Here is a 15,284-nt window from a genome sequence, read left to right on the forward strand (position 1 = left end):
CCAATCCCATAGTATGCATGAAAGAATATGACCAATGGACGTGGACACACAACTAATTCCATCTGATACAATATCCAGCTTTCTGCAAGGTAAAAAGCATCAGCCTTGTATCTGCCCCATACCAACCAATCTGGATTAAATGAAACAACCTTGCAAAGAATAGTAAGCTGATAACTAAGTATATGTTAACTGATCTCATCCATTAATACTCCTTAGTTTTTTTGAGGGTGGGGGGACTCAAACCTCCTTTCAAAAACATCCTATTAAAAAAAAAGCTAAAGCAAAAAAAAAAACACCCTTCTACGTAGTTACATATATATACTCAAGTAGGGTTTGGAGCTGAATTTTGAACAGTAGCTGCCATGCCACATAAACAGTTTTTGAAAGCAAGGGGACTTTCAGAAGCAGTTTCTGGAAGGAAGATTTGCTGTTTGTGAAGAAAATAAATCCCATTGGATACACCTAAAGTAGCTCTGGATGTCATACTAAAACATGAAGCTACGTTTCCAGTTTCTATTATGCTGAATATTTTAACCATGTACCTGTGATTAACCATCAAAATAGAATGTTTTGTTTAATTCATCAGTAGAATTGTTAAGCAATTTTTTAAGCATCCTGAATAAAACCCACATTCTAAAATTCATTCAAAACTATTGAAAAATAACACTATGCTTGCAAGACAATCTTGGCTGACACATAAATTTCAGGTGGCTTACCAGAATCTGAACACTAATCTATAGCAAGCCATAACATAATGCTAATACGTGACCAGAGGCACAGACTGACTTAGACTTGGCTAAGGACTTGTCATGCCTAATTGGATTATTTTTACAGACCTCTTCATACATGATGTATCATTAGTTGCTTTTGAGTTCTTGAGTAGCCTAGTTGCATATTATTTATTTATATTTATTGAACAAAATGTATATTCTGCTTGACTATAAAGAAACCTCTGCGCAGTTTACAAAAAACATTAAAATTCTCAATAACAGTTAAAAGCAAGTAATAAAAACATTTTAAAAACAATTGACAGCAACAGACAAAAAAGATTAAACACTTCAGCATTTATGTGTCTGATAGGCTTACCTAAATAAAGTATTAAGCAGGCACCAAAAAGAATACAATGAAGTACCAGCCTGATGTAGGCAGGGAGTTAAGAGTATTCATTGCCACACTAAAATTTCTTACAAGTGCAGGACAAGTATTATACAGCATCTGTAACAGTGCCTGTTCTGCAGACTGAAGTGCTCAAGTGAGCACATATGGAGTAAAACTGTCCCACAAATGAAGTGATCCCAAGCTGGTTAAATACCAGCAGTAACACCTTGAACGAAGCCCGGTAACAAATCAGCAACCAGTTCAGATTTCTGAGCAGAGGTGTTATATGCTGACAGTCTCACTCCTGTCAGCAAGCTGGCTGCAGCATTCTACACTAATTGCAGTTTCTGGGTGAAGTGCACGGGAAGCCCCACATAGAGTGCATTGCAGTAATCCAGTCTTGAAGTCACCAGTGTCTGAACTATTATGGCCAAGCTGTCCTGGTCCAGGAATGGTCATAGTTGTCTTACCAGGTGCAGCTGGGAAAAGGTATTTCTAGCCACTGAGACTACCTTGGTCTCCAGTGACAGAACTGGATCCGGAAGCAACCCCAGACTGTGTAATTGCTCCTTCAGAGGGAGTGTAACCCTATCCAGGGCAGGCAATTGACCAATTTCTTGGACATGAGAACCACTCACCCACACTGCCTCCGTCTTGCCAGTTTGAAGCTCAGCTTATTTTCCTTCTGTCCTGCCTAGAGTCCGAGAGAAGAGATGGAGACAAGACTGGAATTTTTGTTTTATTAGAGTAACGGTTACATCGAAAGCAGTGCACTTCATAGACCTCTCTATGCTGACTCACTACTGACCCTAACTAGACTACCTAAGCATGCTCTGCAGCGTGTGGAGTAAGTTGACTCAGCACCCCAATAAGGGAAGCACCGCCTTAAATAGGAAAGGTCTTTACCCGTAATCTCTGACTCCTTCAAAGTTCCACCTTCTGACCAACCCGCTTCTCGAGGCATCTTGCACGGGGCGAGGGGGGGGGAGCGTCTGCCTGCTCATTTTCAGTGTAGGCTCGCTAGGTGCCGGCTCGACTTCAGGGGGCAGGGAGCTGCTGGTGGGGAAGCGTTTGAAGTGCCAGGCGGGGAGTCCTGGGGGGGGTGGAGTTGGCATGCGCGTGAGGTCGTCCCCCAATGGCTCTGTTGGGGTGCTTGTAGGTGGACCGAGCTCTGAATTGAAGGGAGGACTGTCCGTGGGAACTGGCGAGCTGTCGACTTCACCTCCTCCCTCAGTGTCCTCGAAAACCTCATCTGGCTCCTCTCCCTGATCTATCTGGGGAGGCTGGGGTTTGACCGACCCCTCTCTCTGCTCCTCCTGGGGGTGGTGGGGCTCAACACCTTCATGCATCCAACCACTGCATCCAGGCACCAACCGTCCAGGGCCTGCACAGCCTCTCCTGATTTGCATGTTATGGAGAAATAGAGCTGAGTGTCATCAGCATACTGATGACACCCTCTCCCAAAACTCCTAATGTGACCGCTCCCAGTAGCTTCATATAGATATTTAACAGCATTGGGAATAAAATGGTACCCTGCAGCATCCCATAGCACAACTGGGAGGCTGAAAGACAATCAGTAAATGCTACTATCTAGAATGGATCCTGTAGGTTGGATTGGAACCACTGTAACATGGTGCCCTAATTCCCATTTCACAGAGCCAGTCCAAGAGGATATTGTGGTCAATGGTATCAAAAGCTACCAAGAGATTGAGAAGCAGGAGCAAGGTTGCACTCCCCCATCCTGCTGTCTAAAAAGTCACCTATCAGGGCAACCAAGGCTGAGTCAGTCCCATGGCCAGGCCTGAACCCAGATTAAAACAGATCTAAATAATCTGCATCATCCAAGAATGCAGCTGCCCGACTGGTCAATCGCTATTTCATCCAAGTGGTCCAGGACCAGTTTCTTTAGGAGTGGCCTCGTGGCTGCCTCTTTCAAGTCAGCAAGGACCAGCCCCTCATGCAGTGAAACATTAACTACACTCTGGACCCAACCAGTCAAACCCATTCTGCTAGAATTAATATTCCAGGAGGGACGGGGTCAAGAGGGCATGTGGTCGGACATGTAGCTGCCAGCATCTTGTCCATATCAGCTGACTGCATACGCTGAAACTAATCCTACAACACATCACCAACTCCAGCATTGGGTACTTCATTTGAAACTGCAACAACAGTAGAGTCAAGGTCACTCCAGAGCCGAGAGACTTTGTTCTCAAAGTGGGTAGCCAGTTGGTCACAGTGGGTCCTCAAATGCTCCAGAGGCCCTTCCCCCACAGTGTGAGTCAGTAACCTCTGGACCATTAGACATAACTCTGCCATCTGGATGAGACTTCTTCACAGCCCATATTACCATATGGTAGGCACAATTGTGTGCACTAACCAGTGTTCGATTGGCTTCGGAGCAAGACTTGTGCCACTTGTGCTGTAGTCTTCGTCTAGCTTGCTTCATAGTCTGAAGCTCCCCAGAATACCAAGGAATCACTTGGGCTCCACAGTGCAGGAGAGAACTGTTGGGAGTGATCATGTCAACCACCTGGTTGACCTTGCCATTTCATAGCAAGACCAGGGCTTCAATAGGATCATCAACTTTCTCTGCTGGAAAATCTCCCAGAGCATTCAGGAACATATGAGTTTCCATCAGTGTTCAAGGGCGGGCCATCAAATATTTGTTAACATTTTAATAACATGCCATTTCCAATAGCATATGAATTCAGACTCCATAAATAATTGAATATACCTAAAAAATGTAAATGTAGTGCCTTCAAGTAGATTCTGACTTATGGCGACCCTATGAATAGGATTTTCATGAGGCTGAGAGGCAGTGACTGGCCCAAGGTCACCCAGTGAGCTTCATGGCTATGTGGGGATTTGAAGCCTGGTCTCCCGGGTCGTAGTCCTACACCTTAACCACTACACCACACTGACTCTCTTGAATATACCTAAACTATCCTTTTTTGAATCTTATGCAAGAAGTCAATTCTATTAATGCCATTGTGTGCCAAATTTTGAATAAGTAATAAAAGTTTGTTTCACTTCTGAGTAACTAACATTCTTGCAGATTAAAAACTACCTGCAGTTTTCTCAAATTTCCTTTTGTGAACCCACACATAGTCAAGCATGGGATTGAGGAGCCAACAGTATACATAAGTGATGGGTGAAAAATGCCACAACTTTATTTGATTACAGAGCAGTAAATTTAGCATAGCCTAGTCCATTCATTGAGCCACCCATGTGCTGGCCAATATTCTTGTCCCAGCCTGAATGTGCTGGGGTTGGCCTGATAGGTTCTGGGATCCACCACAGGGTAGGCTGACTCTGGTAGTCCCCCATCAGGCAACCTGGAGGGGCAGTGTGATCCATCAGCCCCCTAGCTGGACTTCTGGACAGAAAGTGCCCCACTTCCAAGATCTCTCAAGGGAATATCCCCCCAATGAAGTAGGTGACCCTTCCCTTTTTATCCCATCTAGGGATCCAGTTCAAAGGCTCTCCCAACAAATGAAGTTGTGAAGTTTTCTTGTCATATCTTAAAATATCCACTGCAATATTGCTATGAGGAAGGCAGAAACCCTGCAGATCCAAAGCCAATTTGTTTGCAGCTAAAATTCCTCCTCAGCCCTGGTAACCAGCAGCTGACTGTTGTCCACAGCAATGTTGTATACCCAATACCCCTGCAAAATGACAACTATCAACTTTCAACTATGGACATAAGGAGGGTGGGCATGGAAGTTGCTGGCAAACTGAGGTGAGGAAAACTAGCAGACCCTCCTTTTATGCTTTAGGAGCAGAGCAGAGCAAATACTTTTACACCCTCCCCTTCACTAATTTTTGTTTTTATTTTTGGATAATGCCATCATATGCAGTGTCAGCTTCAGTTTGATATCTTGCCCCAACATAAATATTTTTTCCTTTCCCAAGAAAGTAGAAATCGACTGTAAGGTGGACAGTTGGTCTAGCGCAGTAAGCTTTCCAAAGAATTGTTGCCTTAGTTGCTTTTCTTCTCAAAATATTAAAATATTTTAAATATAATTTTTAGTAACTATACAGTGTTTTTCATACATTTTCATATATATGTCACCTGGAGAATATAATGAGGCAAGTAATAAATTTAAAAACAATTTAATTGCTTTGTTTTTAAAGTTAATTTTGTTTTCTATGTTCATCTTTCTCGTCTTTCAACAGAGGTGTACAGTAGATCAGTATTGTGCCACTTGATCAACTTTGTATTTATGTTAAAATTAAAAAAAAAACTGCCAGAACTCCTTGGTGTCTTCCCCTAGTACAGGAAGCTAAATATAAAGTATAACCAAGTTAATATGTTAAATATATATATCCCTGCACAGAAATACAGGAGGATGACCTTGGTAGCCCCACAGAGAGTATCTGAATTAAAATAAAAGGGGCAAGGAATAAAAGGAACATGGTGGTTAGAGTCTACCACCGACCACCCAGTCAAGGAGAAGACGAGGATGAAACTTTTGAAAGGCAAATTGCCAGTGTTTCAAGGAGGCATGATGTGGTAGTAATGGGGGTCCCTAATTACCCCAATATCTGTTGGGAGACAAATTTTGCCAAACACAGTCCCTGCAAGAAATTCCTGAATTGTGTTGGAGATAACTTCCTGCTACGAAAGTGGAGGAAGCAATTAGAGGATCACCTATCCTTGACTTGATTCTAACCAATAGAGATGACTTGGTGGATGTGAACTCTGGCGGAACTCAGTTACGGGAACTCTGGGGGAAAGTAATTATGTTATACTTGAGTTCTTGATTTTAAAGGAAGCAAAAGCTACGAATAGGCACACACGTACCCTAGACTTCAGGAAAGCCAATTTTAATAAACTGAGAACAATGATAAATAAGGTTCCATGACAAGCAACCATAATGAGAAAAGGAGTCCAAGATGGGTGGGAGTTTCTAAAGGCACAATTGCAAATAATTCCAACAAGGAAATAATGTGGAAGCCAGCAGAAGAAGCCAGTGTGGCTTCACAAAAAGCTTAACAGATGACCTGGAAACAAAAGGAAGAGTACAGACAGCATGGAACTGCAGGGATACCATCAGGAAGGTTAAAGTTGAGAATGAGCTGAGGTTAAGAGGATGCTAAATGCAAGAAAAAAACTCTTCAGGTACATGCATAGTAAAAGACAGATGAAATGTTGGTACAGCTGCTCAGTGAGGATGGCAAAATGATAACAGATGGCAAAGAAAAGGCAGAAGTGTTCAATTCCTACTTTGGCTCAGTCTTGTCCCAAAAGAGGGTCTATGATCCTCCTGGAAAACATGAAGTTGAAGGGGCAGGATTGCAGCTTGACATTGATAGACAAATGGTCAAGGAATACCTAATCGCTTTGAACAAGTTCAGATCTGCAGGGCGTGATTAACTGCATCATAGCATATTGAAGGAACTGGCTGAAGAATTCTCGGAACCACTGTCTGTTATCTTTGCGAAATTGTGGAGGATGGATGAAATGCCAGATGACTGGAGGAGGGCTAATGTCCCTATCTTCAAAGAGGGCAAAGGGGAGTAATCTGGGAACTTCAGACCAGCCTGACACAATCCCTGGGAAAATTCTGGAGCAGATTATAAAACAATCTGTTAAGCATCTTGAAAGCAGTGCAGTGATTGCTAGAAGCCAACATGGATTTTATCAAGAACAAATCCTGCCAGACTAATCTTACTGCATTTTTTCATTGGGTAACCTCTCTGGTAGACTGTGGGAATGCTGTGGACATAATATATTTCAACTTCAGCAAGGTTTTTCACAAAGTGCCTCATGATATTCTGATTAGCAAGCTAGCTAAATGTGAGCTGGATGGAGTGACTATCAGGTAGATCCACAGTTGGCTACAGAATTGTAGTAAAAGAGTGTTTATCAGTGGTTCCTTCTCAAAGTGGCGGGAGGTAATGAGCAGGGTACCACAGGGTTGGTCCTGGACCTAATGCTCTTCAACATTTTAATTAATGATTTGGAAAAGGAGGTGCAAGGACAGAAACCAAATTCAAAGTGAGCTTAATAGGCTGGAGCAGTAGGCGGAAAAGAGCAGAATGAAACTTAACAGGGATAAGTGCAAAGTTCTACACCTAGGAAAAAGAAACCAAATGCACAGTTATAAGATGGGGAATGCTTGGCTTAGCAACACTACATGCAAGAAGGATCTTGGAATTGTGATCACAGTATGAGCCAGCAGTGCGATGTGGCTGCAAAAAATGCAAATGCTGTTTTGGGCTGCATTAACAGAAGTATCGTTTCCAAAATGCATGAAGTAATAGTTCCTTTCTATTTGTCACTAGTTAGGCCTCATCTTGAATACTGCATCCAGTTCTGGATGCCGCACTTTAAGAAGGTTGCAGACAAACTGGAACGGGTGCAGAAGAGGGCAACAAATAGGATCGGGATTGGAAACAAAGCCCTATGAGGAGAGATTGAAAGAACTGGGCATATTTAGCCTTGAGAAGAGAAGACGGAGGGAAGATACGATGGCACTCTTCAACTGCTTGAAAGGTTGTCACACAGAGAAGGGCCGGTATCTTTTCTCAATCATCCCAGAGTGCAGGGCAATTAATAATGTGTTCATGTTACGGAAAACTATATTTTAACTGAACATCAGAAAAAACTTCCTAATAGTTAGAGCAGTATGACAATGGAACCAATTACCTAGGGATGGAGACATTCAAGAGGCAGCTGGACAGCCACCTGTCAGGTATGCTTTAAGTTGGATTCCTGCATTGAGCAGGGGGTGGATTTGATGGCCTTATAGGCCCATTCAAACTGTAATATTCTATGATTCTGTGATAATAACTGTCAAAACTAAAATATGTTAAAACCAGTGGTTCAAGAAAGAATTAATATGGCAATACATTTAAGTCAGGTATGTATTCCCTTTAACCACACCAGTGTCTGTTCAAAATTCCAATGTTAAATAGCAATTATTTTGAATTACATTTAAATGATAGTCAAAACTTGAACATTTGTACAAGACTCATCAACCATGTATCTAATACTAATATTGTATACATCCTTTCAACATTCTCACATCTAGGTAGAACTCACTTGACACAACAGGTCTTTCCTGACGTTTATTCATATTTGGAATCTCTTCTAAACTGCTCATGTTTCATGTTCTGTTGTGCAAATGAAGCTTTCACAGTTCACCAAAAGTCTATTTAAAATATTTTTAAATATCTTCCATGTCACTTTTCTGTTCTTCTGCTTATATTATCCTTCATAGGTCCTGTCCTGTTCCCCCTTGTTATGCTCTCATACTGTATTTGTAAAATAATTGTCTGCTTTTCTAGCCAAATTTGGGGGGGGGAGATACAGAGAGGCCTTGACATGGCATTGTTCATTTGGGTGTGTTTTTAAAGTTCTTTTAGCCACCTCTTCAAAGACATTCTCTATTCTTTGATCATTTATTTGTTTATTTGCAGCTGCTACATTTTTGTTTGTTCTTTGCAGCCTGGAGAATCTTAGGAAGGGTACAATAGTGTGAGCAAGGGTTTTCTATTAAGGTTCGCATTGCCTGGAATAACTCTATAAAAATTATCTTTAAGCTTTACCCAATTTATTCATTATTTATGCTACAGCTATTGAGGGGGGGTAACCCCCCTTCTTTCTCTCCCAGTGGAGCTCCATGTCAGTGGAGCAGTGGATTCCACTCTGAATTTTAGTCTGAACTTTCAAGGAGCTGCCCAAGGTACTGAAACCTATTCCCAAATTAGATTCAGCAACTTGGACAGCTTTTTGAAGGTTGTAACTTAACTAAAAACCCGGAGTGGATTCCACAGCCCCACTAACATAGAGTCATCAGCCACCACTGCTCCCTCCGCATCAATAATTTGGCTCCCCCTAAAGAAGACCCCAGTGAGTCCTAGGTTTTTTTTATGATAATGAACATTGCACTCATAACAAAATTCAGAAAAGTTGGAATTTTAAAGCAAAAAATTAAATACTGGTTTCATTCTTTCATGCCATAACAAACATAGGGATGAACATCAGAGTGACTAAACAAGGTAATTAATTGGATTTGAGAGAGAGAGGTGTTGTGGCATGAAAACTGCAACAATTGTAGATGAGCTCCAACTGAGAACTGCAGCATTTCTTTCTACAGCAAAGGTGGTCTAAACAGATTACCTTCCAAAGTCAAACAGTGTTCTTCCCAGGTTACTTTAGATCTTCACATGGTAATGGGTCACATTTGCCAAGCAGAATCACTAGTCAAAGGTGGGCATAGAAGACCTTTTTACTTCATGCCCTATTTTCATACCACTGGTTGTCTGGGAACAACAAAACTCCGTCACATGATGATGAGTTAAAGCATGTTTGTTGGAATTAGCTAATATACACCTTCTTTTTTAAAGTTAAGTCCTATCTGTTATGGACTATTTTCAATGAGAAATTAGAAGGGCCTGTTCCGACAAGGAAAATCGGATTAAACATGCTGAATATTCTCCAGGTTTAGTTGAAATCTGCTTTTTGTATTAATTATTGTTAGTTGGTCTTTTTGTTGTCAAATTGCTGGGAAAACATGAAATTAAAATTGCATGGTATTGGTTCACAAAATCTTTCTTGGTAAATATTTTCTCAACCTCTTATTTTCCAGTCACCTTGCCATAAAAATCATCTTCTTGATTTGTTGTGTGTGTGCTGTTGTACAATTTCTCTACTGGGCTCAAAGGTCAAGGAAAGGGGCTTGGACAGCATTATTTAAACCATTGTAATTGCCTCTGGGAATCTGTACCATCTATTTTAGAGGTGTTCCTCGAAAGAAAAGTTAATAGCTACTAAGATTTTATTTCCAGACTAGACCACAGTTCGCTGTCAGTTAAGTGTAAGTACAGGCATACTCCGCTTAACGTCGCTTCACTTAACGTCGCCTCGCTATAATGTACATGCTCCATATGCCTGTATTTCTCCAGAAACACAGCTAGCAAACCACTTACAGGGTTAGGGTTAGGGAGAGGCGCAGCAGGAGAGGCTTTAACGCGTGGGGGTGGAAATAGACGCGATCGCGCCACTGCAAATCAGCTGGGAGGCACGATTGCAATCAGCTGAGAGGCGCGGCAGCGCAGCGGCAGAGGCTTTCGTGTAGGGCGTTGAGGCTCTGCATGAAGGAGAGGGGGCAAAAGTTTTAAAAGGTAGTGCTTCACTTTAAGGACATTTTCGGTTTACGTACTCGCTCTGGTTCCATTGAGTACATTAATGCGAGGTATTACTGTACTAGCATTAAACCAATGTAGCCCTGTCAGCTACAATGGGATTACTTTTCCCATATTCTGAAAGTTAGATATGTTGCAAGAAAAGTGGTCAGGACCTAGGAAAATCCATATATCTTTGAAATTACTTGGCAATCTGCCTCTTTTGAGGATACTATGTGGATAATATGAAGATATAAATTAGCTAAAACCTCAGAACTCTGATATTAGGAGGTTGTAAATCAGATTGAACCTATTAAACTGGCATAATTATGTTAGGGAAAATTCTTGTGTCAGCTGTCAGTGAGTGGTTCAAAACACTTGCACCATGTGATCTCTTAACTCTTTCTTGAAATAATGTATTCTCACTCTCTGTGAGCACTCTTCACAGGTTAGGGACTATCCTTTTCACTTTGGGGACATAATAGTTATTTAATCGAGCAGCCTTGGCTCATGTGGTATTCCATGAGTGCCCTGGAATAACTGGATTTGAAATAACTGTGTGGCAGTCGACATAACGCCAAATAAATTTTCTTTCAGTGCTGTACTTGCTTAGCCTCATCTTTGTTTGTTTTTTAATAAAAAAATCAATTTCTTTTCTTCAATTTCAGTAAGTAATCATGTAGATAATGAATCTAAAAGCGTGCAGCATAGTCTTATAGATGCGACTGGAACCTAGAGATGGAATTATTTTAAGTTTCTTGATTTTATAAGAAATCAATATGCAAGCTATCTGTGCTCATTCCAGTAGCAGATTGACTAGTCCACTTGGGTCTCCAGATGAGTGCAATTCCCATCAGTCCCATCCAGCTTAGCCAGTGGCCAAGGATGATGGGAATTGTAGTCCTACAACATCTGGGGACCCAAAGCTGAAGAACAGTGGACTAGACCATATCACTTCCCGAGGAAGTGCGCCTGGCGCCGACTCTGCTTTCTTTTCGGCGCCAGGTTAAAACCTTCCTAGTCTCTGAAGCATTTTAATTTAAATTGATTTAATTTTAAAAACGTTATTATATTGATTTTAGACTGTATTATTTTGTATTATATTGTGTCATTTATTGTATTTCTATGTTCACCGCCCAGAGAGCTATTGCTAGTCGGGCGGTATATAAATTTAATAAATAATAATAATAATAATAATTTATCATTTTATATTTTTCCTTGTTTTTTTTTAAAAAAATCATTTGATAGCTTTTCACCTTTCCCTCCCACTCAAACTTTTAGGAATTGATACCACTCATACTGTGTACAGCTTGCCTCCATCCTGAATCCAGAGAGAGAGACCAGCTCCTACACATACTGTTCAACTTGATCAAAAGGCCAGATGATGAGCAAAGGTGTGTCTTCAATATGTGGGGAAAGGTTTTTGTTTTTTAAAGGTAGAAGGCTGTTAACTCATTTCCTTTTTGCAGGTTTCTAGTAAACTAGGAATAGCATATCTCTATAGGCAATCCACATATTCATTGACTGTTCTCTTATAGCAAAGGTGGGGAACCTTTTTTAATTCACGTTCTCTCACAGGGACCTTCTGAAGGCCACATGCCAGTGATGGATGGAACCAAAGGCAAAAGTGGGTGGAGCAATGGATGTACAGACTCTGAACATTCGGTGACATTCTAGCTATTCAAAAGTGAGAGTGGTTTCTACACACACACACCTCTTCATCTAGGCAGGCAAAAGGCATTATAACCATTGTACATGTTCCAGGCAGGCATAAACAATTGAGGAGCATGTAGAGCAGGGGTGTGGCCTACAGAGAGGAGGTGTACCTAAGGAAGAGTCCCAAGGGTCTAATAGAGATGCCTTGAGGGCCTGAGGTTTCCCTTCCCTGTCTTATAAGAATTTGAATGTATTCTATGCAGCAGTATAATATCATAAAATCTGTACAGTCTCACAAATAGGCATTGCTCACATGCAGGCTAATGAATAGGACTTCACAGAGCTCTAGGCAGGTTGGGAAAAGCTTCCTATCTACTGATCAGGCAAATATAAAATTACAATTTTCAAAGAGTTCTGTAGCTATGTAGGCTCATCATGGTGCCCCCCTCCTTGATATCTTTGACATCAGTGATTTAGTTTCTAAGACTAAAGAACAGGAATAAGTTTGTTCAGTCATCTGAGTCCACACTTGCAGTGGTACAAAACAGACACAGGCTTAACACCTCACTAAGAACTAGGCCTGCTTCTCTTTGTGTTAGTGACAGGGCAGAAGGAACAATGCAGAGTAATGTCACTTCACACACACAGTCTTCCTTCACTAGGGATGTATAGACCAGCCCAAATCTGTTCCATCCTGGTCCTGTTCTGGCCCCTTGATAAGTCCATTCTGTCTCATTTCTGTGTAGACTTTTAAGGAAAAAAATATTTGAAATCCTCACAGGTTTTTAATTTGCAAAAGTGATTTTAAAAGCACTTAAAAATACTCTAAAAGAAACAAACATAAAGCTGCCTCCATATTTTTTCATACAATTCCCCTTCATGTATGATGAGACATCATCTGTTCTTGTGGCACACAGATGGAGTTGCATGCTGTATGCCTCACAGTGTGTACTAGCTGTGCAAAGAAGAGAGGCAGCCTTCTGCCAGCTCTTAAGTGAGAGTGGAATCTGGAGGGCAGTACAGGTTCCAGAGAGGATCCACATCCAAATCTACACTTAGGTCTGGAAAGTGTGGATTGAAAACTAGCAGTGTATACTTACATATCCAACTTGGGCAAGCTGCCTCTACCTGATTTTCTTTGCTCTGTGCCACATCTCAGACCTTTCCTGACCACCAGCACCAGAGAAGTCTTTTTAGGGCTCAAGAGAGTACAATGTGAAAAGGAGGCAACAGGAAAGCCCCCAATGCATGTGTGGCCTACTTGTGCAGATTTTGAACACAACCTTGTAAGTTTAGATCAGAGCCTAGGTTCAAAAATATAGGAAGAACCTCATTCTGAAGTCTGGGACCAGCAAACTGTGAGTCATGAGTCTTACCATTCCTCAGTTAATGATTACCAAGTCAAAAGTTTCTTAGTACTCTCAGCTTTGCTGCAGAGAGGAGTCTGCAGACTTTTCAAGCGGAACTTCATAAAAGGATGCAATAATAAATTGGGGCCGGTATCCTTATGAGGCATAGAATTTTTTCCTACCCTTCTGCTGAATTCGTTTCTTATTTAACCAAATTTCTGTACTGCTTATTCGACAGAAAACCTCTCTGCATTTTACAAAGAACAGATTAAAATTTTAATGAAAGAATATAAATAAGGTAAAAAGGTAAAGGTGCGAGTCGTTTCCGACTCTTAGGGTGACATCTTGCGACGTTTACTAGGCAGACCGTATATATGGGGTGGGATTGCCAGTTCCTTCCCCGGCCTTTCTTTACCCCCCAGCATATGCCGGGTACTCATTTTACCGACCACGGTTGGATGGAAGGCTGAGTGGACCTCGACCCCTTTTACCGGAGATTCAACTTCCGTTGGAATTGAACTCCGGCCGTGAGCAGAGCTTTGGCTGCATTACGGCCGCTTACCTCTCTGCGCATTAAAACATTAAAAACAATTTGACATAAAATTTTATCAAAATATAAATACAATCAGCAATTTTAAAGCAACATAATAAACTTGCTGAAACAAAAAGTTTTTAGCTGATGCCAAAACAATACAGCAAAGGTACCTGCCTAATCTTAATGGATAGGTAGGTCCTGTATTTTATAGATTCTTTTTCAAAATTCAGTATAGGAAAGTAGCGGGTAGCCACATCCATTGGAAGGAAGCAGAACTTCAGCCTTAGTTTGGACTGAAAATTTCTTTATCTTTGTAAGAAAATGTCAAAATACTGAACATGTTAACTAAAACATTTTGGTCTTTAGGCTCCTCAAGTAAAAAATCAACTTTGAACAAATTATCTCTATATATTTTATAATGTCAAATTTAGAGATGTGAAGACCTAGGGAAAAAATTGAAAAATTCCGGAAAAAAACTTTTTTTCCAAAGCTTTTTTTGTCTGAAAAATTGAAGAAAAAATGGATTATGGAATGTTTTATTTTAGCATGATGAATAAAATGTTTCATTGAATCTTGCCCCCCCCCCTCTTTTTTCTCAGTTCTTTTTATGGGAATGGATGCTTTATGTCTGCTTGACACTGTGGAGGACTAGCAGAGACAAATGATTTTCTTTGTTATTAATGTGGATGGTTTCTTCTGGGTTTTTTTTAAAATTGATTTTGCCTGCTCCTCATAAACTGGCAAAATGAAAGAGGTTCCTTACAGTTCAGGTGTTCCTTACAGTTTAGGATCTTGTAGATCCATTTGTTACAAAAAAAGTAAAAGTTTAAAAAACTAAATTCAATGTGTAAAAATTGTTTGAATAAAATGTACTTTTAATATACCAAATTTTATAATTTTATGCCAAACCTACTTGTACATAATTACATTTGATGTTCCTGAAGTAACACAGTGACTTTCAGTCTGTAAAAAGTGCTAATATTGCATTTTTTCTATTTTTCTGAAGATTTTCATTTTTTTCTGGAAAAAAATGGGGGGAAACAGTTTTTTTCCATGGCTTCAAAATTTCCAGAAATTTTACATCTCTAGTCCAATTTATGCACTTACACACTTTTTAGGCTTTTGCATATTAGTAAAAAGAAATCTTCTTGCAATTTATAGCTTCTCTTATTTTGCTTAACCTTCATAATCGACCTTCCCCTTTGCTTATTAGTGTTATAATTCAGGGCGGCTACTTATGGCATTTTTCCTACACTCTCTTCATGGTTGCTTACAAAGTGTTGTGTGAATATGGCTACTAGAACTCTAATCAGGAAGCCCGTATGTGCAACTGGTGCCTAGCAAGTGATGTTTAACCCATGTACAAAATTGTCCCATCCAGAGCCGAAAGAATGAGGCTGGAGTGTTTGTGCAAGTAAATCTCGTTTTATTAGAGTAATGGATACATCAAAGGCATTGCGCTTCATAGGAAACCCTGTGCTAACTCACTAGAGTCCCTAACTATACTCTAGACA

General features: G+C 40.6%; 1 protein-coding gene across 4 annotated transcripts in view; it reads left to right on the plus strand.

Annotated features, from left to right (window-relative positions):
* Positions 1 to 15,284, plus strand: part of RELCH (RAB11 binding and LisH domain, coiled-coil and HEAT repeat containing) — a 106,030-nt gene that overhangs the window by 39,020 nt on the left and 51,726 nt on the right. For all 4 annotated transcript variants that reach the window (XM_061590166.1, XM_061590176.1, XM_061590157.1 and 1 more), the window contains exon 11: positions 11,512 to 11,624. In XM_061590166.1, coding sequence (XP_061446150.1) covers positions 11,512 to 11,624 — 113 coding nt within the window. The remainder of the gene's footprint in view (positions 1 to 11,511; positions 11,625 to 15,284) is intronic.

This window comes from Rhineura floridana, chromosome 1 (assembly GCF_030035675.1).
Source record: "Rhineura floridana isolate rRhiFlo1 chromosome 1, rRhiFlo1.hap2, whole genome shotgun sequence".
NCBI classification, from domain to species: domain Eukaryota; kingdom Metazoa; phylum Chordata; class Lepidosauria; order Squamata; family Rhineuridae; genus Rhineura; species Rhineura floridana.